Below are 27,334 nucleotides of genomic sequence, written 5' to 3' on the forward strand. Positions count from 1 at the left end.
CAGGATTGAAACAGGGTATTTACAAAGTTTCCTGAAAATAAACTTCTGTATAGCTATGAAGACATACAGAGCAGTACTGCTCCTGTTTTTAGAGCAGTTTGTTTTCACTGCCAATTCAAAGTCTGAGATGATTTCCAACACTCATATACTTAAACACTAAATTTCTTCAAGTGAATTAAGGTCATTGGCTAACCATTAAAAGCAACCTATTTCAAGGACATTAGCTACTTGTCCACAGATACATCACCCATAGAAGTCAAACATATTTTAATTTTTTTATTACTAAAGCAGTAACCTTGAGATAAATGTGCCTTCTTATGTGCTCATCAACAATAAGATCTCAAGGAACACCTAAAGGCTAATGTCTTTTCCTAGAGGAATAACTTCATTAATTATTACTTTTAAGAAAAAAATAGAATTAATAACATTTTGTTCACATTATTTGTTTTACTAAGTGTCAAACATTTTATCCAATTCTTAGGTAAAATATTCTGCAGTGTTACATACTACCTGCAGCTCAGAATCACCCAAGGCAAACAACACAAATTTGAACTATCAGAACAAAGATGAGGAAAAAAGTCATTCACATGAGACAAAAGTGCATGCAATACTTTATTTCAGACATGCCAGAAAAGCTAATTCATTACCTAGTCATTTAGAAGCAAGCAGCTGTATACAGATAACAAGAAAAACAACATCTCATTACAGCTCAATGCACAGCATTTTAAGCCAACAGGCATGAAATAATGCAGGCTAAAGCAGCATTAACCAGACATCCAAACACATTGTTAATGGCTTACAGAAAAAAAAGGCAAACTTGGAAATGGAAAAACCACTCCTACGATCTTGTTTTGTAAGATTTCAGAATGCTGCAAATCCAATCCAAATCTTTTGTCTAATCCTCTAAATCTCCCATTTTTATGTCAGTTTAACATTTGGAAGGTAGTGCATTACCACATATAGTACATGGAACTAGCTTGTTTGTAGTTCATTTTGGTAAGCGCCTCCTTGATAACTCATGGAAACAAATTTTCAGAATCAGCACTGGTTTTAGGTTACAAACAGGATTCATTATATGCCCTCTCACTCTGCCCACTTTTCAACTGAATGCACTTATATTCACCCTTGTGGCAGCTCTCCAATTCACCCAAGGCAGCCTCCATTTAAAACTGGAAACGCCAATTTAAGAAGGCATATTGCAAGTTCACTGTTAATGGACTTAGATCTTTCCAATCCTAACCATTAATGGTTGGACTCAATAAGCTTAGAGGTCTTTTCCCACCTTAACGATTCTATGATTCCATTATTCCTTTGTAAAGCAACCATACTGTTCTCTCAGTGGCAGTAACTGTTAAATTACTCACAAGAGCGTTCTGCACATTTAAATACAAATGTTTTAATTTCAGATTTACCCATCTTTCTCTTTGACCTAATCAATTCTGCCTCCCTCCTTTTTGTAAGGTCAGTCACACTATTGTGCCAGTCTTCAGAAAGGGTAGTGTTATTTGCACCTTTAACTAAGATGCATGGTCTACGTAGAATTTCATTTGTCATCATTTAATACTTGTGTGTACACACATTTCACATGATACTTCTTCACTACTTTCTCTGTAAGTCTTAACTTCACCTGCAGACTTTAAGCATATGTTTAAATACCACCACAACCTACTTAAAAGATAAATGTGGGTTGAGTAATGTTACAGTATAGATGTTGCAGTATATAGATGTTTAGCTCAGAAAATGCTACAGAACTTTAAAGCATAAGACTTCAAGCTTACACACAATAAAAAAGTTAAACCATATGCCAACAAGCACAAGTTTTGTTGAAATGAGACATGAAGAGACAACACTGTAAAACAGAGGGGAAAGAGGAAAGTACAACAGCAGAGAATGGTTGTGGCATTCTATTAGATTCAGGATGACTGGATTCAGCAAGCTGATGATAATGTTCTGTCATGAGTAAGTCACAGGTCTATCTCCTCTGAAATTCTGCATGCATGATGAATGAAGCCATTTAGTACACTGGTACATTAAAGTATTCATGACGTGGCTACAAAAGAAATGTACATATTCTTACAAATAACAGAAGGATGGACAGATAAATAAGAAAACAAAAATATCTCTCTATTTTATCTCTGACATTAAAAGGACATTTGATACAGAAATACAATATTGTATTTTTGACTACTCTAGATTTCCAGGGGGTGAGGGTAGTGGGGAGAGTCATCATTTTACCCCCCCATACTAGAATGCTGTGTCCAACAACAGACCAAACAACTTCATGTGACAAATACTTTATTACATAAGCTCAGAGTTTCTTCTTAGCCAAAAAAAGTTTGAAGCTCCAGAGATAGACCACCCTATCTATTACTTGTCTCTACATCAGGCATCAACTGTTGGCTTCTGTTAGAGAAAGGCAGTGAGCCAGGGCCAGCACTGGCATTATTGGTGACAAAAATTACATTTCTTAGAAAGAGGGTCTGTTTAGAAAAACTGAGGCCTCTGATACACCTCTCACAGCAGGCAAAGTTTTCTTTGCTTTTGGATTATGTTGCGGAACTCAATACACTCTTGCATGATTGGCATGAATGTTAGTATTCAATCTGCTGAAAGATAAGCTAGAAAGAAAGCAACACTCAATTTTAATTATGGAGTAACAGCAGTTTAGGAGCATCAGCCCCATATAAGCCGATTAAACTTTTTCTGGGATGAAAACACACGGAACTCAACTCTCTGTGTGTCAGTTTCCATCTTTGATCCTGTACCAATTACAATCGTCAATCTATTTTAGTATCCCACTTCCCAGAATGACCAAAGTTTTAAAACAGAACTGACAGAGTTCCCATGGACTTCTAAAGCTCTCTCCTCTGTGCCATCTCAGTTTATTTGCATGTCCAAGTTTGCATGTTTTTAAATTCTAGTCTCAAATTACAAAAAAAGCACAAAATATTCTAGAAGCTGTACAGTTTTTATACTGTTTTTCAGTATCAGTAATATGAAGACCATGTCACAGTAGTTTAAATTATTCTGACCAAGCTAATTAGAAATCCAGTAGCTCACAAAATAATAGCACCTATATAACTCTGAAAGCTACAAGTAAGTTATATGATGCATGCTATAATTTTAAGTTTCAAAAGAATATATATAATGAAGAATTACAAATGTGAATTTCAACACTTAACACCTCTCACATGGTCTAAGTAGGACAGTGGACATTAAAAACAAAATGCTGAGGCACATTCCTAACTGGAAAAGGCATTGCATGATGATAGTGTACATTATTATGGAGCAGTGGTTTGATTAAAAAGAAGAAAGTACTAACTTTAGCATTCCTTGAGCCTCCACAGACAAATATTCCCAGAAAGGTCCCTAAGGAAAACTTCTGCTTTACTTACACTGCTGACTGTTCATGAAGACAACTGAAGAACAGGCATACTGTAATAATCTAAAATGCCTGGTTTTTATCTGGGAAATGTATGCATACACATGATTCCCCTCTTCCTTGAAAAAACCTCATGTGTTCCAGTGTTCACCATTGGAAATGTGGAGCCATCAAAATTGGTGTCTTCACTGAAATGCCTGTCAAATCTCCTAACTGATTTCTCCTTAATTTTACATTAGCTCTCTGGACAGAAAGAAGAGTAAGAGCAGCTCATTTTCTGGCGGTCTTTTCAAGCTGACTGCAACCCACTGTTGTACTCAAGGATTATGTGTGTACACATTCTTAAGCACCCTCTTTGGCCTGGAACCACTGACCATGTCCTCTTTAACTGTAAACATCAACAAATAAGGCCATGGAAGTGCTCGTTTCATGTACTTTCCCAACTTGCAGTGTCACACAGTCCTGGGGTATTCCCCATCCGGTCTGTATTTTCAATGGTTTATACCTTGAGGAAATCATGGTACACAAAATTAGATGATTGACTCACATTTCTGTTGTGGGATTAGTGCCTCATCTTCACAGAAACTTATGGTTTATTGATAAAACAAGATAGATAGTCAGATAGCAATAGGAAGAAAGTAGTTATTTCACTCCTGGTGGTTTTCTAGCTTAAAGAACATGTAAACACCATCTGTAAGCAGACTTAAAGCAATAAATTGACCTTGTAGGGGTGAAACTAAAGGATTAAATGGAAGACAACAGAAATGGAGATACAAAGTGATAACACAGCAATATTGAGAAGCCGAACAGTGGCATTCCTGTGAGGCCTCTGTTCCCCACCAAGGATGTCCAGGACCATCCCACACTGAGGGCCTGGCACTGTGGACAGCCTGACAAACAACCAAAAGGAAAATCAAGTTTTGACCAATTGTTTGCCATCACAGAACTATAGCATCTCACAAGTTTCAACTATGACTTTTTTTTTTTGTGTTCCCCACTACACTATCTCCAGAGCAGTTGGCCTGGTGGTCTAAATACCAGAAAAGACAATATAGGGAAGGGACAGTTGCCAAATTCCACGATCAGTATCTACACTACCTTGCCTTCCTTTGGTGGGAACGTGCAGACCTCAAGGACATGCTTCACAGGCTCAGATGTTGCCTAAGACAATCTAGATCTAATGATTTTATAAATTAGTTGATCTAGAAGCTAGGGAAGAGGCAATGGTATCCTTACAGCACAACACAAGGGCAAACTAACATGAAATACCACCTCTGAAAAATCATCACTTAAAACTTTGGATGTAAACAATTTATCTGACTTTAACACACAGGTCTTAGATCCTAGTATTGCCACAAAAGTAATAGCTCCACAACACAAGCTGCACATTGTAGAATTGCAATATTTTAAAGTTACTAGAATTAATCTTTTTCAAAACGACATCTGTGTTTACAACTCATTTTAAAAAGCTAATAATACTCTCTGAAATTTTCAGGCTGAGTCATTGGAGATGTTTTAAATTAGAAAAATGGTAGAGTTGTTCTGAATAAACACAACTATTTAGCCAGTCCAACCCAACTGACATTTTCTCAGCCAACAGTGTCATGACCCAAACTAATTAAAAATCATAACCAAAATAAAATTAGAAGGGACTTAATTTAATCCAGTCCCCCAAACAGCATACCTATAACTTTCCTGAGAGGTATTTCATCTATTAAAGGAATCCAGTAATGCCTTTTTATTGTGCCCTAGGCAATCTACTTAAATGCTACATTATCATCTCCACTAAAAAAACTGCCTAACATCTACCTTGAATTACTTTCTTGCTGCAATTTAAGGTATTTTTTTGTCTCTAGTGGACAAGAAAAAACTGTGTTCTTTCCTCAGGCAAGAGAGAGAAAAGAAATTATTTATGTCTCTGCCAAACTGTCTCAAGTTCAGCGTGTTGCAGGGCTGCCATTTTAGTGGTGACATCTCAGGGCGGTGACACAGACTTCATCAATACTTGGCGTGACTTCTTTTTCAGGGAAAGTTTGCTTAGGTTATTATTTTAACTTCTCTGTCAAAACCAGCACAAAGTCTATGAAGGCAAGCCACAAAAGTTACAACTGCCACCTTTTGATAAAGTCTTGGCTTTTTTACTCAGCATCTAACAAAACCCTAGCTCAAACAACAGACAAGATGGGGGTCCATGGAGTGTATGCAAGTTTGAAGAATTCTACAGAAGCAAGCTCTGGGGAAATCAAGAGCAGAGGATGAGGGTTTCTGTTTAGAAACATGAAGTTTTTGCAGTAGGAAGAGATTCACATTTAACAACCACTTCCTTAGCAATGCTTCAAAAGCAATTACTTTTACACTCTCTACTTATGAATCGTTATTAGGAAATATTTCTAATGAATGGCTGCTTTAGGAAATTGCTGCTGTTCACTTGTCTTTTCAAGGATTTCAAAACAGGAGAGTAACTGTTTCCCAATCTTTGGTTAGCTAACATTCAGAAACTTCTATTAGATAGATGGGTTTGGGCTGGAAGGGATATTTTAGATCATTTAGTTCCAACTCTTGTGCCATGGGCAGAGACACCTTCCAATAGGCCAGGTTGTTCAGGGCCCATCTAGCCTGGCCTTGGCATTTCCCATTAGGGTATTTTTATTACAAAATTCTATTTGAACTTTCAAAGAAGAACCCAGTGTTTTTTCAGAGAGCCTAAAACACAAGGTCCTGAACATCTTCAAAGACAAGTATTAACTATAATGCTCTTACAAAAAAAAAAATCCAAAAAAACAAAAAAACAAAAAAAAAAAAACCACCCCACAAGCAAACAAATAAAAAAAGCATGCTTCATCAATGTCAACTCCTAGTCAAGATCTTGTCTACAGCTTTCTGTATAGAGAAAACAAAAAATCTTCAAGACTGATGCAAACCAGTCAACACAATTCTCAACTAGAGTATGAAACAGCAAGTTGTCCTGCAAATGTTATTCACCGAAATATCCGAGCATATGCGCAGACTTCGGGTTTAAAACACCTCCTCAACAGAGCAGAGCAGAAGGGTATGACAGCAGTGGCCTGCCTGCCTCTCTCCCACAGGCAGTACAAAGATCAGCTGAAGCTTTGTGTACTCTAACCGGATAATAGTAGGTGCTTCCTGCCTCTCAGCTGCTGCTCTGATCTGCCAGCTCAGAGGTGATAATCGCTCCGGGAGGCTCTGCTTCACATGTGCCAATCAGTTGCTATGCAGCGAGCCAGGAACAATCGAGAGCCCAGCCTTGAACAGTATGGATGGTCCTAAGAATCCATCAGAGGCTCAACCTCCCCACAACAAAAACACAAATGCACATACTGAATGCTTTGTATTGCTAAGTTTGAGCCAGAATTATTAAAAATCCCGGACTTCTCCACCAGATAATCAGACAGTGTCCGGATGTTTGGCAAATTGCCAAACTATGAACATAAGGATTCATTTATGTTTTCTACCAGCACTGCAGATACAGGTTTGAATTGCTTATTCTCTTCTGCTTAAGGAAGCATTTCTTTAACTGCAGAGCTGTTATCTTTGAAGGGATGACCAGAATATACTGCTGCAACAAGCCATGTCACTTCCAATATTATTCAGCTTCCATGGCAATGGCATTTAAGCATCCCCCTTCTTTCCTGGTCCTGCAGCCCTTTGTGTCCTTGCAATTGTTTGGACAAATGTTTGCAGGCACAAGTTGTACACATGGGGAAAAAAGCTGCTGAGTATATGTTTTTAAAAATTAGCAATTTGAATTGGATCAGTTTAAATGGATCTGAAATCCAGTTCTAGAATAGTCGTATAGTTTTTCTGGCACAAAGGAAAGAGGAAGAAAAAGGACAGCTGAAAACTCTGAAAGTCAATACTGCTGCTGAAGCTCCTTGCTACACTCCTGTGATTCAGGCCAACAGCAGGGGTGCAGCATATGACAAGTAAATTAGAACCTACCTATGCAAGCTGACTTAGGGGTTCATAGCAGACAGTGAGCCAGGACAAGATGTGTGGAACACTGGCATTTAAAGCACTTAGATACAGTGATTTTTTTAAAAATAGGATGCAATTTAAGCTGCACTATCGGCTTTAGCAGAAGTCCTGGCTTGCCAAAAGCAGCTGCTTTTTACTTCCCTTTTCAATGTCACTGCTTTTTTCCTCCTGGCACTTCCCTCATGCTAGCCCTGCATGAGCTCAAGTTTTGGCTAAAAAGCCAGGAGCACCAGAACAACAGGGCAAATGGATCAACACAACACAAACGTGGCAGTAGGGCTGGATCCGGCCTTCTCAATAGAAGTCACTGTCACCATGAGTTTGAGTGATGAGCAAACTGCGTCCTGACTCAAGATCAAGACACTGTAAAATCCTCTCAGCAGACAGGAGAATCTACACAGTACAATTTGGAAGTATATAAAGATTTCACCTGGTTTTCCAATATTATGCAAGGCTTACCATAAATTTCACCACATTCTTTAGGGAACCGACTATTTCTGAATATGTGGCCTATCAAAATTGCCACATGGAACATATAGTACTCAACACCCTCGTTTACAGGAAAATCTCTCTCTAAAACAGCCAACAAAAAAACAAGTTCTACTCATCCTGGGCTTGGTTATGCCTCAAAGAGTAACAAGGATTAAAGTAATTTAAAGTTGTATAACCAATTAGTTAAATGTCAGGTTAATCCAAACACCAAAGCTATGAGTCAAACTCCGCCCCTTGCCCCAAGGCAACCTCCTTTACCTCAGGAGATCTTTCCTTAACCCAGATGATCTTCATGCCTATATACAAGCTGCAGCTCCTTACTGCAAGCAAACTATTCCCCATCTCTGATTATGTGCAACCATCTATCTGTCCCTCTCCACTCAGCCCAGCAGCTGCCATTTCTACTTCTCCATATTCCAAGGAACCATGACAACCTTGTAAATTAGGGTCTGACCACAGTAACTACTCCTTCACTCCTTCCAGGGAACAGTACAGGCCAGGAAGGAGCACTCCGTGGGCATCAGACAATGCCACTGTGTTTAATTTAATGGGGACAAAGCATAGTTCTTCAACTAAAGCTATGCCCATACACAGAATTCACCCAGGAACATACTGTAGGTAAGTAAATTAGTTTTACACAGAATTATCTAAGCCCGAGCTTGTAGGTGCCAGAATTGGTCTTTGTAGGCATCTGAGACACAAATGACAATAAAAAAAAAAGATTAGGACTCCTAAGCTCTGTTCATAGCACAGGTCTCAAACAATACAGGTAGCTTTTTAAAGTTCTAATTGCAAGGAAAGTTTTACAGGCATAGTTTCAATTCTAACCTCACCATGAGAATCACACTCTTTGTACATGAACTTCTTATCATGAAGGGCATACAAAAAGCAATAAAATTGTGGGAAAATGTGTAAAGTATCATGAGCACTTAGGTTTTTCTTACAGTTGTTTTAGAGTATGTCCAAGCTCGTAAAAAATCGTTTTCAACAAATGACTTGTTGGCTGCCCTAATTCTTCAGGTCTAATATGCAAGCAGATTATTGGCTACTCCCCTGCACCCAACACACATCACTGACTGTATCATATACTAGGAAACTCTAAAATGGTAAAAATACCCATACACCAACTGTGAATTTGAACATGTTACAAATATTTTTGCCTACGATAATTATTTTCTGTTATCTAGAAACTAAATGCTGATATTTATAAAGTTGCATATGAAATTAGATCCATTAGCACAGTTCCACACTACAAAAGCCAATTTGTTTACTGAACTACTTATTTATCATTATATCAAGTAAGCAGCAGACTAATTAAGTTTTCTCCAACATATCATTTTCATGTATGTTTTAAACTTACTTTATGCAAATTAAAATCTTACCTTTTTTAGTAGGACTGCCACAACGTATTCCACTTATGCTCTGGACAAAAATATGTTGCAATGCACTATATATGCAAATAAGCTTTGTTCTGTCATGCAGCATCCGGCATTTTGACATACAGTCAATTGCAGCAGCACCCAGTCTTTTTAGGGCCCATTTTCTTTGCATAGCAGATGTAAACAGCTCATTTTCCAATAAACACATGTTTATATGGGCTGATTGTAAGTAAACAAAGCCAAACATCTGTTTAGTTATTAGCTTTGGTATCCATTTCTCTAACTTGCATTATCTCAATTATCAACACCAAAGAAAGCCAATAGAAGTCAGACATTTCAAGTTGATGCGGTTAGTACATAAAAGGAAAATAAAGGAAACACTCAAAGCACTCTTCAAAGACCATCATGCAAGTGTTGCAGAAAGTTAAGCCCATCACCCATTTTCTGTTTACCCTTGCAAGGACTTAATTACACGTGCAGCACTCTTTGCATAGCACCCATTTAATCCATGCCACCAAAATGGTAAACTTGGTAGTTACCAATTGTTTAGATGGGGTCAAAAGGGCTAATGCCTTAGATTGCTCTTAATCATAAGATATCCTCAGACAAACCTCCCCAGTCTTCATTCTGGCTCTACAAACAAAATCAAGCAGCAGTGAAAATGTAATAACTACTAAATTAAAAAAAAAAAAAAAAACCACCAACATCCCCCCAATCATGTACAGCTTATTTACATTTAAAATAAGACTTAAAATATTCTAAACTATATACAAGAGTAAATTCAGTTATTTCACTTAAATCGGTTTCAGCTATTGTTATTCTTTAGGTTAATACAATTTTAATAGTTTTCCTGAAAGTCCACTGTTAAGAAAGTAAATTGAAATGTGTCAGAAGAAAACATCTGTTCAAAGACTTAAAGTAGATGCATTAAATAAACCTCTAAAGTTTGCTTTTCATTTCTTAACCACATAAAGGACATTAGTACCTTAAAAGAGTAAGTTGTAGAGAGTTCTTTAGAAAGCTTCAGTTGTGCATGAAGGAATATTAATTCAAAGATTTTACTTTTTTAAAGAGACTTGAAAGCAGTTGTTCATTACTGGAACAGATTGAGAGCGTAATAGAATAGGATGATACCAAATTTACATATATTTCATTCAGTGATTAACTGTCACACAGTATTATTATTAACATTAATATTAAAATAAGACTTGTTTCATGAAGAAAAATAAGTTTCATTCAAAATTCATATTAATTAAGTCACCATTGTTACTTGCTGAGTAGTCACTTTCATGTCTTATTGCTTAGTGCAAAAAAGTTCAACATTTACACTTTAATCAATCCATCTGTTAATCAAACATACTTAGAATTCTCAGAGTTGTGAACAATAAGTCTTCTCAGACTTTTTTTTTGCCTTTTAATATCAAATTTTCAGCCTTTATAAAATTTAATATACAGACTTCTATTGTATCTTCATATCCATCACCAGAACTACTACTGTTGCTAGACAGCTTGGCAACAAAAAATATATCTTCTCCCTTAAAAATAAATAAAAGCCCTAAAACACATACCAGCAATGTGCCTCAACATCTGTACAACACACAGAGAAGACCACAAAGAAATGAGAATCTAAAACCAAACACAACAGGATGACTCCTGGGGACATCGGTATTCTTTTCACCTAATATTCTCTGGCACTCAAGACCATCTCACAGGTAGTGAAAATTCTAGGAAAGGGTAGCAGCACTGCAACATGACAGATAATCTCAGACAACACAGTAAAAATGGGATTTTCTCCTCACAATCTCAAGATCAAAACATTAACATTGCTCTTTTCAACGTTCTGCCACATCCAGTGAACTTGTTCTATTAAAGTGCAGATTAATGTGAGCATTCAGAAAGAGCACCTGATTCTGAAGATAAGATACTCCTTACTCTCGAGCCTTCTGCAATTGTTCATTGAATTTTGTAAATTAATTGACGAGTAGCACATGACTAAACTCCTGAAAACAGCTATGGTACATGCAGCAGTGCTAAAATTTTCATTGCATCACCCTGACACAGTGCTGCTGTTGCTCAGGACAGAAGAAAGTCTCTGGGAAAGAATCTATCAGTTCAATGCACAGAATAAATACACTCTTATTAGAATTGCAATCTACAAAGAGTTCAGAGTACTGTTAACATACCCTCAACAGTTCTACCATAACTGCTTATACCAATAAATGATCAAGTTCACAGTTAGAAAACTGATCAGTATTGGAATTCACATCAGAGAGGGTACTGAATAGTTATGAGACAGCAAGGACTGCTTATGCTAATTTGTCTTATTTTTAATTGAAACTTTCTGATGTTTCAATTTGCAAAGCTTAATGAATGCATATTTAAAACTTTTATGAAAGACTCTTTCTTCAACATGTTGAGTCTTAAGATCTTCTAATTTTGATTTCTTTGATGTAATAGAATTAGTCACATCTTACATGCATACACACTTAAACAAAGAAACAACCAAAAAAAAAAAATCAGACTGAGCATGGGAAGAGGTCAAAGCATGATATGCTAACTTCCTGGCTACTCAATGCCCCTTTTTCAAGAAGATATTTAAATCTGCAAGTGTTAACCTCCTCTTCCCCCATTAGTATTTGGGAAAAAGAGATGCATGTTCTACTATTCGTTTTCTAGAATATTTCCTATTGCTTTAGACATGACAGTATGATTAGCTAAGTATTTGCAGGAAAGCCTACTCCACAGTGCAAGAAGGACAGTTCAAAATTATCTGTTAAAAACCCAAAAATATCAAAGTTTACAGAGCTGTCTGCTACAATTAAATTCACAGTCTTTAGAGGTCTGTTCCTAAGAGCTGCATGCAGCACTCCAGGTGGAGTCTCACCAGAGCAGGGTGGGAGGGCAGAATCCCTCCCTCCACCTGCTGGGACACTGCTACTGCTGCAGCCGTGGGTAGAACTGGCTTGCTGGGCTGCCAACACACAATGCCAGGTCACGTCCAGCCTCTCATCCACCAGCACCCCCCAGTCCTCCCCAGCTGCTCTTGACCTGTTCACCCTCCAGCCTGTACAGACACCAGGGATTGCCTTGAAGCAGTGCAGCACCTTGTACTTGATCTTGTGGAACTTTGTGAGATTCCTATGGGCCCACTTCTCAGGCTTTGTCCGGGTCCCTCTGGATGGCATCCCATCCTTCATGAGTGTCAACTGCACCATTCAGCCTGGTGTCACCTGCAAATTTACTGGGGGTGCACTCAATCCCTCTATGTCATTAACCAAGCCATTAGATAGCACAGATCCCATTACTGACCCCTAAGGAACACCACTGGTATTCACCGGGACACCAAGCCATTGACCACTGTCCTTTGGATGTAACTGCCCACCCGTCAAATCCATCTCTCCTGAATTCAGAGAGAACAATGCTATGGGGAACTTTCTGAGTATCATGGAGAGTGGCAAACACTCTACTAGCCCTATAACCCCTTTCTTCTATAAATACATCTCCAGAGACTGAATTCTGAAACACATTTTACAAAACATCAGCTACCAAAGCACAACAACTTGTTCTTCTGTGAGCTGGAAAGGATTCCAAATCCATAAAAATCATAGCTATTTCCTAATCCCTAAATAATGAACTAACAATCTATCATTTCTCATTCACATTAACTCTCATAGGTCCCCATATATAGGTATCTTCTAAAATGTAATTGTAGATCATGATCTGTGCCTAAAATCAAGCAGATACATGTCTTAAAACTGCAGTGACCAACTGGCCAACAAAGCTGACCACCTGAAACTGAGATGGAAGTTATATGTGAAGAGCAGATGGCAGTCAAGGCAGTTGGATCTCCATGATAATAAAGATTCCATTACTCATTCTTCTTTCACATTCAGGGGAACACAGGTACAGCCAAAGCAAATAATGTCACTGCCAATTTAGGAAGGCAGTCTATTTCAACAGTCCATATTTAAGAACATTAAGTGAAGACTGAATTAACTGCATTCGTTGTGGTAAGTTTCCCAGGCAAATGGTAATAAAAAGATGCTTACAAAGGCTGTTTGCTAAAGCAGACTAAATCCCTTATACTCTCACCCACTGGAGGTTTAAATATAAGAATTTTCTTTTGCCAGTGCTAATGACAAAATGAAGGAGTTTTGGCATATCTCAAGAACAACCTAGTATCTACTGTTATGCATACCTTAAAACCTGTGATTTCCAATAAGCAAATTTCAACTCCAGTAAGAAAATTCTCATGGCATATGCAGGAAATTCACCAGTTTCATTTCCAAAGATGCTCATTCTAAAACCAAAAGCTTAAATCTGTGCAGCAACCTTAAGCATCTAAGGCAAGTCAGCCAATATGAACACTGTCAGCACCCTTCTGAATATAGGATGAGGCAAGGGTTTGAAATAGCAAAGGAAAAGAGGTTAATTGATAGCTTATCTCTTATTCTTCATGTGAAAGGACTAGTAAATACTGCCTGAGGCCAAACTGCAAAAGCCTAAGTAAAAAAAAAAATTCACATATCTTCTAGGTTTTTGATCTTTACTGAAGTAGTAACACAAGCAAGTGTGATTTGTGAACAGACTCACTGGCCTTTTTATTTAGATACTTCTTAAAAATATGTATAATTTTAAGTATTTAGATGTTCTGCAATCAAATACTAAAAAAAAAATAAATCCAACAAAAGAATAGCAGTGGACAAAATGGAGATAATTTCCAAAATACTTTTCTAAAATTTACAAAGCATAATCAACAAAACTCATTTTTATTCATAGCCAATGTTTAGGAATTTTTTCCTACTTCAAAGGAAGATGAGCAATCTGTACAGATTTGCTTTAAAATATATACATGACTGCTCAGTTTAAATATTAAATTATTAACTCCTTGATTTTAGCACAGTAAATGGCCACAAACTTCCAAGCACCATACTGAATTTCTCAAGCCATCAAAAAAAACAGAGAAATTGGCCTTTTGAGAGAAATAAATCAAATGCTCTCTTTTGTATAGAACATCTATCATTGGTAGTTTCATGTTTAAAAAACTCAAGTGTCACAAAATGATGCACAGGCTTATCGTTTAGCTGTTCCACACATCACATGTATATATTTAATTCATGCAACAGCACACTGCATCTACCAGCTTCTTTCAGTATAATTGAGCTGTTCACAAAAGCAAAAACCACCTTCTCAGCAGAGCATGCCTTTGTAATCACTAGTTAAGTATTAAAATCTCTCTAGCAAACAAGATATAAAATGATCAGTGACATGTAACAGCATTCTTTTGAGCAGAAGTATTTCAACAATAGAGTGACAATGAAGAATGGAAGCTCTGGAGTTAATAACCTTTTACTACCCTTCATCTGGGTACCACTGCCAGTATTGATGACTGACTGTTGATAAGTTATCAGGGGGTAATAAATACAGGGGAGAGGGCAGGGAATGAATACTTGAACTAAGTACATTCCTGAAGAACTAACAAGAATGTGAGGGTGAGAGGGGTTTAGCAAGTTAGCCTGTCTCAGTCACACAAGCTGTAGCAGTTAGTAAAGGAACCTCACAGCAGCAAGAACTTTAGGACAAATTGAAGTAAGTGCTCAGACACAGAAGTACATTCTGGAAAACCTCCACAGAAAACACAAGTAGGCAAGGCTATTAAGAACTAATTCACTACTCAGCAGTTTGTGCCTTAGCATATTTCCTCTTAACATTACATATATAGTCACTTAATGTATCTGTAATGATTTTCTTTTGTGTAAGTATGCCATACAGCTCTTGATCTTTAAGGTACTTCATACACGAATGCATGTAGCATTATTAATTAACAATGTTGCATATTCAATTAATATTATTGTGTATTCAACTACATATACGTATGTGTGTACATACGTACATATACATGTTTGGCAATCTGAGTATTCACGACCAAAGAAAAAACACTTTGTTGCACGTAATTAAAATCTGACACAGTCAAAAACAAACACATGACAACCCTTCGAGAAATATGTTCTGCATTTGGAATCACACCATGTTTCAGGCTGGTAGTTTTGAAGTATTCTGGGAAGTAGATATTAACTCAAAGTATAAAAAAACTGCGTATGTGAGAAACTGTTGTTTTAACAACTCTCTTCATCAAACCCAGCATTTACATTGCAGCAGTTGATACAAAACCAAACTTCGGAGAAGAGTCCAAAGCTATTGGAAGCTCAATTTAAATATGAGCTCGGAGTTTTACAGGGTTTATAAACTAAAATGCAGATATAGGGAGTGGTTTTATGCTTAATCAACAGTCAATATAACTAAGAGTGAAAAAACACAGAAGCCCAACATAGGACTCCAGTGGTGCTGTGATAAACTGCTAGATTTCAAGTTAACCAGAATTATTTCACGAACATCGACAACTGAAAATCTCCTAAAGATGGGGAAAGGAAGGGTAATCAGAGTAAAGCCACGAGGGCTAGGGAAAAGCCTCACACTGAAAAAGTGGTCTTTCCATTTGTGTAAGATTTTTAACTTGAAGTTACATTAGTATGAAATTATATTCTCTGTAAAAAAAGAATGTTCATTGCTTGGAAAGAAAAATAGTAATGAATTCCTGGAAATAGAATACATTTTATCTTTAGAGGAGCCTCACAAAAATAGTGAATTTCAAAAACACTGAGAAAGAATACAGTTATTCTACTTTATGTACAATTAACTGCATTTGCAGGAGATAAACTGGAATATAGAACTAATCTCTTATATCTGTTTTCATATAAAGACCAAAAGATTTTAAGAGAATAAACAGATTATTTTTCTCCCCTCTTTGTAAACTCCAACAGGATTTCTGGTTAAGATAATTCCTACGAAGAGTAAAGAAGGACTTAAATTGAATCAGAACACAAGAAGTAAATAAGTGTATATATTTCCTTTGTAGAAAAACAGGGTAGCAAATCTGTGTGTAATGGCTGACCTTATTCATGACAAGAACTTCAATGGATCTGCCTGTACTCTGAAGGGATTACAAACACAGCTACCAGGGTAAAGAATACCATGTGTTTCCCCATCCTACTAATATTACGTCCAACAAAAGACTACCAAGTGGAACACAGAAGGCTTTTAAGAGAATAAAGCAATTTCTTCATGGGAGAAAATAAACTGAATATTCACAGAGGAGGAAAAATAGAGCAACCTGGATCTATATGGAATCTGGGCAATAAACCTCAGTACACTTTAAAAAATAAAGGTGAACCATCCCTCTTAAACCATATGTTCCACTCACTTGCACACAAGACTGATGATTCCCACAGCACATCAGAATTTTTGATTCTCATTTAGACATTCAAGGACCTTAACAGTATACATTTCAGTACGAAAAAAGCCAAACAAAATCAAATAAACACAAAATAACCAGCAAAGGATGGAGAAAAATAGAGAAATGATATTAAGTTTTTCTATACCATTGAACTCCTTCACATCAAATGTTTTTTAAAAAATGGTAGACATGCAATCCGTCATTCTTCAATGATAACAACAAATAACAAAAGCATTCAAAGTGAAAAAACAACATTCTTATACTTTATTCTTTATGTTTCTATAGGCACTACTACTACTGCTTTGTCAGCTTGGAAATGTTCCACAGTAGGCAGCCTATAGCAGAAAAGCAGGTCTAAGAACTAATTAGAACTATACCTGAACAAGTCTCAAAGAAGAGAGTCTAGCTTCTGGATTTCAGCAAAGGAACAGTAAAGAAGTGAACATGCATCAGGTATGACAAATAAAAACTAATGGTTAATAAATAAAAAGGAGGAATGAAAGACACATGAACAACACTAAGTTAAATTAGCATGATCTACAGTTATCTAGGTATAAACACAAAACAGCCACTTGCATTTACTAGCAGAACACAAAGTCACAGGAGGTAACGTGTACACATGCCAAACCAAATGAAAACAGCAGCTAACATCATCCTATTGCACACTTCGGACAACTAGCTAAAACGACATGCTAAGCATGCTATAAATACCTTCTAGAAGCTTAGAGGAACAGGAAGTTTTTGAGTCACAGCCTACCATGCTGACACTTTGGCCAGAGAAGTTGGATTTGCTTACCTCCTGTAAAAGATCTGCTTGTTCGATGGCTTTAAGAACATTTTTCTTGGAAGTCTCCTGAACTTCCCCTCCTAAGAGGAACTCATCCAGAATGAAATAGGCTTTCTCAAAATTGAAGATGATATCAAGTTCACATACCTAAAAAGAACATCAAGCATTATTGTAAAGTGGGACGATATTCTCACTTGAGGTACATCCTCTCACAAAACTTAACTTATTCACAGCTTCACCAAACTTTCCCAAACCAAGACATTAGCCTAAGCCTGTAACCTTGTAAGGACTGGGGCAACAATAAAAAAAAAAATCACACCTTGGAGGAAAAGAAAAACTCATTGCATTTTTTGCTTGAGTTAAAAACAGCTACAGCAACCTCTGAGAAAAGCTTTCACTGTTAAAAAGGCTTCAATTCACAGCAGTCTGTAAGACAAAGCTCTTCAAGACACAAGAGAATATTCCCTAGAAAAGTTCTCTTGTTGCCCGCAGTATGCAAAGGCAGTTCACGCGATCTTACAGAAGGATATGAACACAAATACCTCAAATTTCTCGTTCAGTCTGACATTTCATGGTCAGAAGGACTATGAAGCAAGGCAGAATGAGCACCAGTTTTTCTAGGAGTGCTCATGCACATTACTACAGCTGTTTGTGTTTGCTCTCTGGGCAAACAGATGTCTCGTCTTTCCTTACCATTCCTGCCACTTCACAACCAACTGCCTCCTTTGGAAGCAGATGTAAGAAGTGCTCACACGAGAGCAGTGCCAGGGAGAAGAAAACTTCCTGCTAAGAGTAAGATTTTATCTGACCCCAAGTGAGACTACTATGAAATGAAACAAATACAGGCAATTAACACCAGTTTAATAACAGTTCTTCTCCAAATCAGTAATTTAATTTTGTATTTTAATAGAGGCAACCACCGGTTTAGTTTGGCCAAGCAAGCCACACAAAATCTATTAAATGCACCTTTTCAATTACGGGGTTGGTTACATTCTTGTAGAAGTGCTCTGGGCATAAAACAAAAAGACAAAATATAAAGAAACTAACTCACGCTGCCAAAATACTTGTCAAGAAGTTCTACATAGCGATGAATTATTTCCAGAGTTATTAGTTCATTGTCCTGATCCTCAATAGCACAGCAGAAATAGAGGCTTGCATATCTGTAACAACAAAGTAATCCTGATGTTAGTGTACGAGCATAAGCAAAATGAATGCACTTGAGGAGTATCATATTCTCAGCAGTCCTCCTTACTCAAGTCCAGCATATTGGTACTCCAAATCACAACCAAGTCCTACCAAAGAATGGCTGAAAGACATGAGAGACACATACATGTACAAGGGAGGTCTTTGAGTCAAGCATGACTTCACTCTTTGATATCCTTTAGGTGACAGAACTACAGTAGCTAAAGAAGTGGTTGGAAAACTAAATAATTTGATTTTGTGGTATCATGGGAAGAGTTCTGAGATATTTTATCTTCTTTTTTAACATCTATACACCAGTATATTAACTGATCTAATGTTAAACTTCCATGATGTAAGCTATACACAGATATCAAAAAACACAGAAAATGCCTCAAGAAAGATAAACTGAATTAGCAATTAGGATTTGGTCTTTATAGAGAATTTAAAAATTTCAAAAAACTCCAAAACCAAGACCAATGTCATCCACCCCAATTACTACTAAGTCAACAACTCAAACCCTACCAACTGTCCTGGCATCAGACTGACGAGAGGCCATCAAATAGTTTCTAGCAATCCATTTCCATCTTGGAAGACAGGGAAGTCATAACTTCAAACACGACCGAGTTCTACTTTAACAGAAAGACCATCCAATTCTACTGCTCTACCATACATTTGTTCAAGTCATGTTTAAAGAAAGCTGATAAAAAAACAAAGCAGGAATGAAAGCTGAAAACTCCATTTAGTCTTTTCTAACATGCCAAAACCATATGCCTTTCAGTCACATATGGCACAAACCAGATTTCAAGTACCACCTGTCCTAACTGCTAATTTACATGAACCAGAAACAGCTTTTGTTTGCCTCTTTAGAGGGGACCACATTAAGCACTCTGGAGTAGCCAGCCCTACTGAAAAAGAAGTCATTCAGATGTGAATGCCTAGTTTAAGGTGCATAGTTGTTTCCTGTAGAGAGAAATCCATGCATCCTTTAAACATTACACATATTTTACCAGCTGGAACTTAGACTTTTTGGCTAGAAGTTCTGAAAAAAACCCCACTGTATTTTCAGCTATGCTGAAATTTGTCTCCTAGATACCTATCCAGTACCATTTATGATCTCAAAATGCTCCAAATCAAATTGCTATGGCTTCAACATGAAAGATGAATCAAATAGCTTTTATACAAGGTTTTATACAAAATCTTTAAACTACATGATACATACTATAAAATAATACTGCCTATCCTACCACAAAACATGATGGGTGAAAAGAGGAAGACCCCTCCACTGAGGACATCTTCATTCCCTCTCTTTCATCTCTTTGCCATGGGGATTCATCAGCTCATCAGAAGTCCTATCTGAGCACAGTTCTTTTGATTTTACATTGTTCTGTTTATGCCTCACTAATTTTTCAAGGACATTTATAGTCACTGTAGTAGCTTGCAATATTCAATATGTATAAGGAACCTAAACTATTTTTAAAAAGTTTATTTTAAAAAGAAAGAAATCTTGTAAAGAAAAAACATACTTTCAAACCTACTGAGGAATTTGTAAGTTAGGCTCCATGCTATCATATTTCATTGTAGCAAAAAGAGCATCGACACATTATTTGACATTTACACTAATCACCAGCACTCAGGCCAAATCCATCTAAACAAAGCCTTTCATCACCTTCAGATGAGCAGCATTGATTATGATGAAGTGTAGCTAAACTGTTTCCTTACAGTGCCTAAACACAAGTTGAATCATGTACCAGCAGACACTGTCAAATCCAATTTGACTCGTATTTTAAGTTTATTCACATGGGACAGTCCCTCTCTGCTCCCTTAGTACTTGAGAGTCTCTCTTGATGCACAGAACTATTTCATGGAAAAAGAAGGGGGGAAGGGGAGAGAGGGAGACCAACATAAAATACTTCCTCAGAAAATGGTCTGTTCTCAGTGTCCTCATTTAAAAGAGAACATAACATACTTTCAAAAGACCATATTTGGCAGCTAGTGAGTAGACTGCACATTCAAGCTCTGCCAACTGCAGTTCTGGAGAAGTAAGACCAAGAAACAAAAACCACTCAGCAGGTATCAACATAGAATGGAGGCCTGGGTATCTATTATTATATGCAGAGAATATTTTGGTATTTATTTTTTAAGTAGCAACCATGACTAATGGATCACTACTCAATAAAAGTAAACAAATGCAGATTTAATAAGCCTGAATGGCAAATGGCAGAAGAGTATAAACTAGTCATACCCAAAAGCATGAGCATACTACAAAGGAATGCTTCAGATCCACATTCTCAGGGGCATTATTTTATTTTTTTTCCCCTGCAGGAAGGTCTTCAGAAAAAGGTGCTCTCTTATAATACACAGCACTGAGGAAGACACTGGAAGTTTTGCCAAGTGTAGAAGTTTACACGGACAGTACCCACACAAAGGCAAGTAGATTACTCGGGCTCAAAGAGATTTCTGCTCTGCAGTAACAGCTTCTTCCTAATGAGCCTGACAGAAACCTTTCATATGCACCCAACAAAAAGGCAAACTCTGACAGAAAAGTACATAGTCAAAAGTAAATGAAGTGCAGCCTGTAAGAAACATTCTGCCTTTTCAATTTCTATTGCAGTTCTGGTCTTTATCTCACTAAATATTATTAAATTATCTTCAGACTCAACTCAGCTGTTAATCCTCATTTAGGAAAATATTCTATGATAAATACCTCCACTTATCAGAAAGGGGAGCAAAATCAGAGCTACCAAAAACTGTTTGGACAAAATCACCTGAAAATGTACTACAGGATTAAAGAACAAAAAGGTAACACAGCCTGTATAAATACTTATGCAAATTCCTGCCTTCAGACAGATAGCCTCAGATTTTTTTTTTTTTTTTTTTTTTTGATAGCAAACAAATCCATGCATCTTCCCCTCAAGAGCTGCAATAACTCAGCAGTGGGAAGCCTCAAAACAAGCAATGCTTCAGCAGAGTTCTCCTCTTCTGCTCTCCCAGCCAGGTTCAGTAATTCTGCTGAGAGACCGGGTCACTGTGGGCAGAGCACAACTTGCAAATTCCACCAGCTCAGTGGTGTTCTCCTTCTAGATGAGAAAAAACCTGCTTGAAGTCACCCCTGGAAGTTCATCACCTGTGAGTCTGTCAGCGTCTAAGTCACTTTGCATGTACGTACATCCTAACTGTCCAAGTCCAAAGCTTACAAAGTTTGCTACAAACAGAAGTGAACTCTCAGTGACAAGGAGGAGGCAGACAAGTGCTTAATGAGCCCGCGAATCTGTGGTTTGCTGATAGCTGACCCAATGAAAATTGGGATCACTAATAAGCTGTGCTTGACAAAAGTTTTTTTTTTGTCCCACAACTTCACACGTTTCTTTAATAAAACATGAACTTCTGAGAGTCCAGGACAGAGTCTACCACAGTGAAGCACTTTTCCAGTTTGTTATTTCAGCAAAGCTTATAGCCCCCGGCAGTTTCAAAATGAACAAGAATTTGATACTGCTAATTCTCTAAGGAAAAGCTGTTGCTTCTTGATACTGAGGTCCTCCTAGTGCCACACAAACTAGAATCCTGTACAAAGAAGACCTGATCTAATTAAAGTTATCAAGCTTAAGTATCTAATTCGCTATAATCATTGCATTCTGCCAGTTTTACAAAGCTACCTAATCAACAGCACAGTAATACTTTTAAGAGGTACAACTGGCTGCTAAGTTATATACAAGGAAAAAGAGGATCAGGCCAAGCTGGGCACATCCCACTGGCCACATGGTACCTTCAGTTCACAGTACTTTAAGAGCCACAAAACCTGCACAATTGGCTCTTTCATTGCTTCTTTCAGTGCAGGGAGAGTAGAAAGTTTTAAAACTTGTTCTAAGTCTTTAACATAACTTCTGATTATGGTTATGTTGTACAAAAGTAAAAGACAACTGCCGCGTTAAGAGCAGCAAAAGCTATAAGAGTTTCATAATATCATACTCCAAATACAGTTCCAAACTGACACACAAAGCAAAGACACAATTCTTAATCAAATAACTAATCAACAATAACTAATAATAAGTCCCATGAATGCAGTTAACCAAATGCTAATGAAGTAAAATTTATATAAACTAAGTTTTTCTCCAAGTTCTGATTTTGACTGCAATATACTACACAATGAAAATAACTCATATTGCCAGAAGCTAAAATTGTGAATACAAGCCTTCAAAGAAAAAAAATTCACATCCCAAGTTCCTTCTTTAGCAAAATTAGGTATTTTAACATTTAACACATTTTTTCTGCTGCAGGAGGAAAGCCACATGAACTTCTACCCTGTATGCTCCAAAAACCACTATAATATTTTAAAATGACAACATGAGAAGAGCAAAGACATCAGTTGTGTTTGTTAAGTTTCTAATCAGCTGTCTGCAGATGACTACCCCTCCATTTTCATAAAGTGGAATTGTTGTTGGCTTCTCATATTTAAATTTTTATTCTCCCAGCAAGTCACTTCAAATCTCTATGCTTCTTGAAGTTAGAAGCTCACATCTTCTTTTTAATCTTCTGGCATCCATCAGCCTGAAAAACTATCTTCCAAACCAGCCACAGATAAGGCATATATATAAGGCATACATATAAGGCAATTCACACACCATGACAAAAGCTAGGCACCTTTCCCTGTGTGTTTTGCAGTGCTGAAAGAAAAAAAGAAGGCAATGACTAAGCCTATGTTGCAACCATTATAAATGAATACTACATGTATGAAACCAGAGGGAAATAAAAGCTACATCACTTACATTGAGATGAATTTTAAGATCCACTTCCCTGAAGAGTCAGAAAACGTCCTATAACGATGAAATGCTACAGAGGTAAGGAGGCTAATCAAAACAGACCAGCAGTCTTAACAAATGTTAGGTATCATAAGGAAGCTAAAGCTACTGTCTCACCAACTTCTGCATTTGAGTTCATTTTGTTCCTGCAAAAAGCTATGATGAGACCCTTGAATATACTCTTGAAACTGCCAATCACTCTTTGAGCTGCAATATCTAGATTCAATTCTCCTACATATGAAAAAAACACACTCTAAAAAAAAAAAACCAGCACTTAAATTTCAATAATTTAAGACTCAAAACAGCAATAGGCACATACTTCTATAACTTATATTGAAAAACATGTGCACCAGCAGATTCAGATCTTTCCCAGCAATAGATCAGGCAAGGACAAATCTCAGCAGAGATCCTCCAGAGATGCTCAAGAGGAACTGGGAGCACCTTTTTCAATTTCACAAGCCACAGAGTTCCTTCTGGTGTGTTCTTCTCTTAGCTATCACCTTTTCAGCTACAAAAAGTCACCCTTTACAGAGAAATCATACTAGTTGGTGCTTTAATTATGATGCAATGATGGGAACAAGTCCCACAAACCTAAGAGCTGTTAGTGTAACCAGATACATTTAAACTATAGCCTCTTATACCTAGTCCTTCTGGTGATGTTTCAGTCAAAAAAAAAAAGTTGAGATGTTCATTAGCTTGGTACAAGCTCATCTTTAGCAGTTTCATAGGCTCTCTGTGCCAGGCTGGTCTGCAGAGAGTGAAATAAGCTACTGCAGTCAGCTGTGCACACCAGCAGTCCAGCAGACTGCAGTATTTAGACCATTTTTAGCCAGACATAGACATCTCCCAGGAAATTTCTTCATTCTCCTTGACCACGAGACCCATAAGACACCACTGAGATGCAAGAACACCACAACGTTCAGCAACTCAAACAGTCCTACCCAAATTTCCACCCAGAAACTTCCCTAGACACAAAAGGACGTGGCAAAGTAGCTGATAACAGCAACAAACAGTGAGGGAAAGCAGCTGTGTGGAATCATCCCCAGAACAGCTAAGGTTGTTCAAGACTGGGTAAGGAAGGAAACAGAGGGGCCTACTAATGCCTCATTTTTCTGATTTAGTCCCATGAATGCCCAGCTGAAAATGCACTTGCAGGCATTCATACGCAAGGAAGCACAGCAAGTGCTTGAGCAAGCTTGTCTACATACATGTTCAAAGAGTTCTGTGAGGAAATCAAGAAGCAGAAGAAGCTGTGTATGGTATCAGCACAGCCTCATGCATTGTTTCTCTTCTTTCCTCCTCCTGTTGAATAACTATATGCATTAGGCAGACCACCAATACTCACACACGTCTTTACACAAACCAATGTATGTATGAGAGCAGCACTTAAAACATCTAAACATATTTCATACTACTCATTTGTTATCCTGGAAAAGAGTTACAAATTCCTCTTTTCTGGTCCAGTCCTTTCTATCCTATCTACAGGGAATACAACAATATTTACTGTGGGGCACAAACTATCTATCACCTCCATGAGAAAACAGAAATGCATAAACCTTCTCAGGTTTACAGCTAACTAGGGAAGAGAGATAACTCAAGGCTTTGTAGCACCACCTTTAGCTGGAGGAGATGCAGCCTACCACATCAGGAGGAGGTTTACTGTTATTTCTGGAGAAGAATTATAGTCACACCACTACACTGTGATGCATTCTAAAGATCAACACAAAGCTAAAATATGCTTGCCAAATACTCCTAGAAAGGTTAGAGAACAACTGAAAAATGAAATTATTGTAAAGAAAATTATACAGTACTTCCACCAAAAAGAAAGCTAGCTATGGTTTTTTCAATTATGAAAAATCCCTTTTTGTACTTACAGAGGAAAAAAAAATACAACAAGAAACCCCCAAATAAACAAAAAACCCAACAAGTACTTTGAAAAATCATTTCCTTATTTCTATGAGCCTTTAAAAGCAAGTTACATTTTCAGGTGATTCATGAAGCCACTGCTTGAGGTAAATATTTACCTCAATTTTTTATGACTTATTAAATCTGAAATGCGTACAAGTATGAAGCATGTATGTACTCTGTGAGCCTAAACAGTGTACCAAGAAGAACTGCCACTCCTTATGAAAACAGGAGGAAAGCTCATTTCTTCAGTATATTTCTAAATGCATGAGTGATTTTCTACACATGAATGACTCTCGCTTGGTTATCAAATTAGATTCAAGGGAAAAGTCAGTCTTCTCTGTAACCAGCAGAGGGAAGGAAAACAAAACAAAACAGAAACAACCTTCATTATTTTCTTGCTACTTAATACACAGTTTGTAATGTATGGCAATTACGAGGTTAGTGAGACAGAACCACCTTTTGTAGACAATCTTCAGATCTCTCCATTCCAGGAAGCTGCACATTTTCGGCTTGCGGGCTAATACTGTTTGAACAAGTTCCCTTGTGATTTTCTTCTTTTCTTTGTCAGATAATGGGACATACCACTTCTGGAGTCTCAGTTTCCCCTGGCGACTAAAAAGCAACATAAACTGCATCTGTTGAATTGGAAGGAGGGGAAAAAAAAGAAAAGCATTAATCTGTCTCCGAGTTTCAAAAAGATCTCTCTGAGAAAAACCAAACAGGAAGCGAAACGGACATCCAAACCCCTAATTACATTATGCATTTCCATAGCACTGGCAGATGTTACACAAGATTTGGTAGTAGCAATGATACAAAGGATTCTGCTGAGCAAGGTCAGTCAAGCCAAAGGCAGAAAAAAGCGCACACAAGTTTCAGAAAGGGGTGTTAGAACCATCGGCTGGCGAGTGAATATTCTCCAATTTCAGACCAGCCACGTCCAGCACCAGTATGGTTTCATTTGCGTTTTCTACCCAAAATGACAGAAAAACAGCACAGCAGACTCTTCCAACACCCAACCTCATTTCCAATTCACCGGATCAGAGCCTTACAGGAGCAATTTGCACTTAAAATCTTTCTGGAAAGCTTCGGAATACTTTAAAAGACATCAAACCTCCCAGCGGAGAGTCCTGTGGCACAGAAAAGCCCAGTCTTTTCCCACGTTACACAAAAGGAGAGATTAAGTGCTTTCCCTGCGGTCCTATGTTCCAGGTCTCGCTTCCTCTACAGGAGTGATGTTGCAATTATATTTTAAGAGGAACTTGCCGGGCTGTGTTTTCCAGCAGCTGTAACATTAAATGAAATGGCTTGGGCTTTTTTCTTTTGCCTTTTTGCTCGAAGTTGTATCGGGCTGGGGAAGTTTCCCAGGCAATACGACAAACATGAAATACGATGCGAAAACCCAGCCTGGTCCCGGGTGACAAGCGTGAGCAGCGCTAGCCGCGACGAGCGGCGGCCGCGCCCGCAGCGGCTCCGCGGTGCCAGGGCGGGGGCAGAGCCCCGCAGCCCCCGCAGCCTCCCAACATCCCGCCTCGCCTCCCCGCCGGCCCCAGCACCGCCCCGGCTCCCCCCTCGCGGAGCGGGCGGCTCGGGAGGCGAGCCCGGCTCCGAGCGGCTGTGCTCACCGTGCCCGGGGTATAGCGGGGCTGAGGCGGAGGAGAAGGAAGAACCTCTGCCCAGACCGGCGCCCCCGGTGCTGCCGCCGCGGCCGCCGAGCGGGACTGAGGGAAGGGTCGGGAGGGGACAGGAGATGCCGCCGCCGCGAGCGCGCGCGCGCCTCAACGGCCGCCCCCCTCGGGCAGGTCAGGGGCGGGGCGGGGATCGCAGGGGGCGGGGCCAGGACTGAGGGGGCGGGGCCCGAGCGCCTCCGAACAAAACTTTATCAGCGGCCGCGGAGGGGGGGACCGGAGCGAGCTCGGCCGTCGCCCAATCGGAGAGCTCAGCGCGCGGGCCGGAGGGAGGAGCGACGCGGTTCTGGACCAATGGGAGGCAGGAAAAGGCGGGGAAGGCGGAGCTGGTGTTGGCGGCAGGAGGGGCTGGAGCAAGGAGGGACGAGGCGGGGTTTAGATGCCCTAATCCTCGTGGCCCGAATTGCGATAGGGCAACGGCCGGCGCGGCAAC

The 27,334-nt window shown here is 38.6% G+C and overlaps 1 protein-coding gene across 5 annotated transcripts in view; it reads right to left on the minus strand.

Moving 5' to 3' along the window:
- AP1S2 (adaptor related protein complex 1 subunit sigma 2) overlaps positions 1 to 27,026 on the minus strand; it is a 30,643-nt gene extending 3,617 nt beyond the window's left edge. The window contains exons 1-7 of one of the 5 annotated variants that reach the window (XR_010079733.1): positions 26,839 to 27,026; positions 25,673 to 25,851; positions 18,382 to 18,490; positions 17,340 to 17,477; positions 9,789 to 9,882; positions 9,253 to 9,292; positions 589 to 2,050 (exon numbers count right to left, since the gene is read on the minus strand). Coding sequence is in view for 4 of the 5 variants with exons in the window: in XM_063392890.1 (XP_063248960.1) it covers positions 9,838 to 9,882; positions 17,340 to 17,477; positions 18,382 to 18,490; positions 25,673 to 25,851 (471 nt within the window). In the remaining variant the exon portion in view is untranslated. Of the gene's footprint in view, positions 1 to 588; positions 2,051 to 9,252; positions 9,293 to 9,788; positions 9,883 to 17,339; positions 17,478 to 18,381; positions 18,491 to 25,672; positions 25,852 to 26,838 lie in introns of those variants that run through there. The other 4 variants (XM_063392891.1, XM_063392890.1, XM_063392892.1 and 1 more) reach the window with 4 other exon arrangements.
- Positions 27,027 to 27,334: the final 308 nt, after the last annotated feature.

Source organism: Prinia subflava, chromosome 3 (assembly GCF_021018805.1).
Source record: "Prinia subflava isolate CZ2003 ecotype Zambia chromosome 3, Cam_Psub_1.2, whole genome shotgun sequence".
Taxonomy (NCBI): domain Eukaryota; kingdom Metazoa; phylum Chordata; class Aves; order Passeriformes; family Cisticolidae; genus Prinia; species Prinia subflava.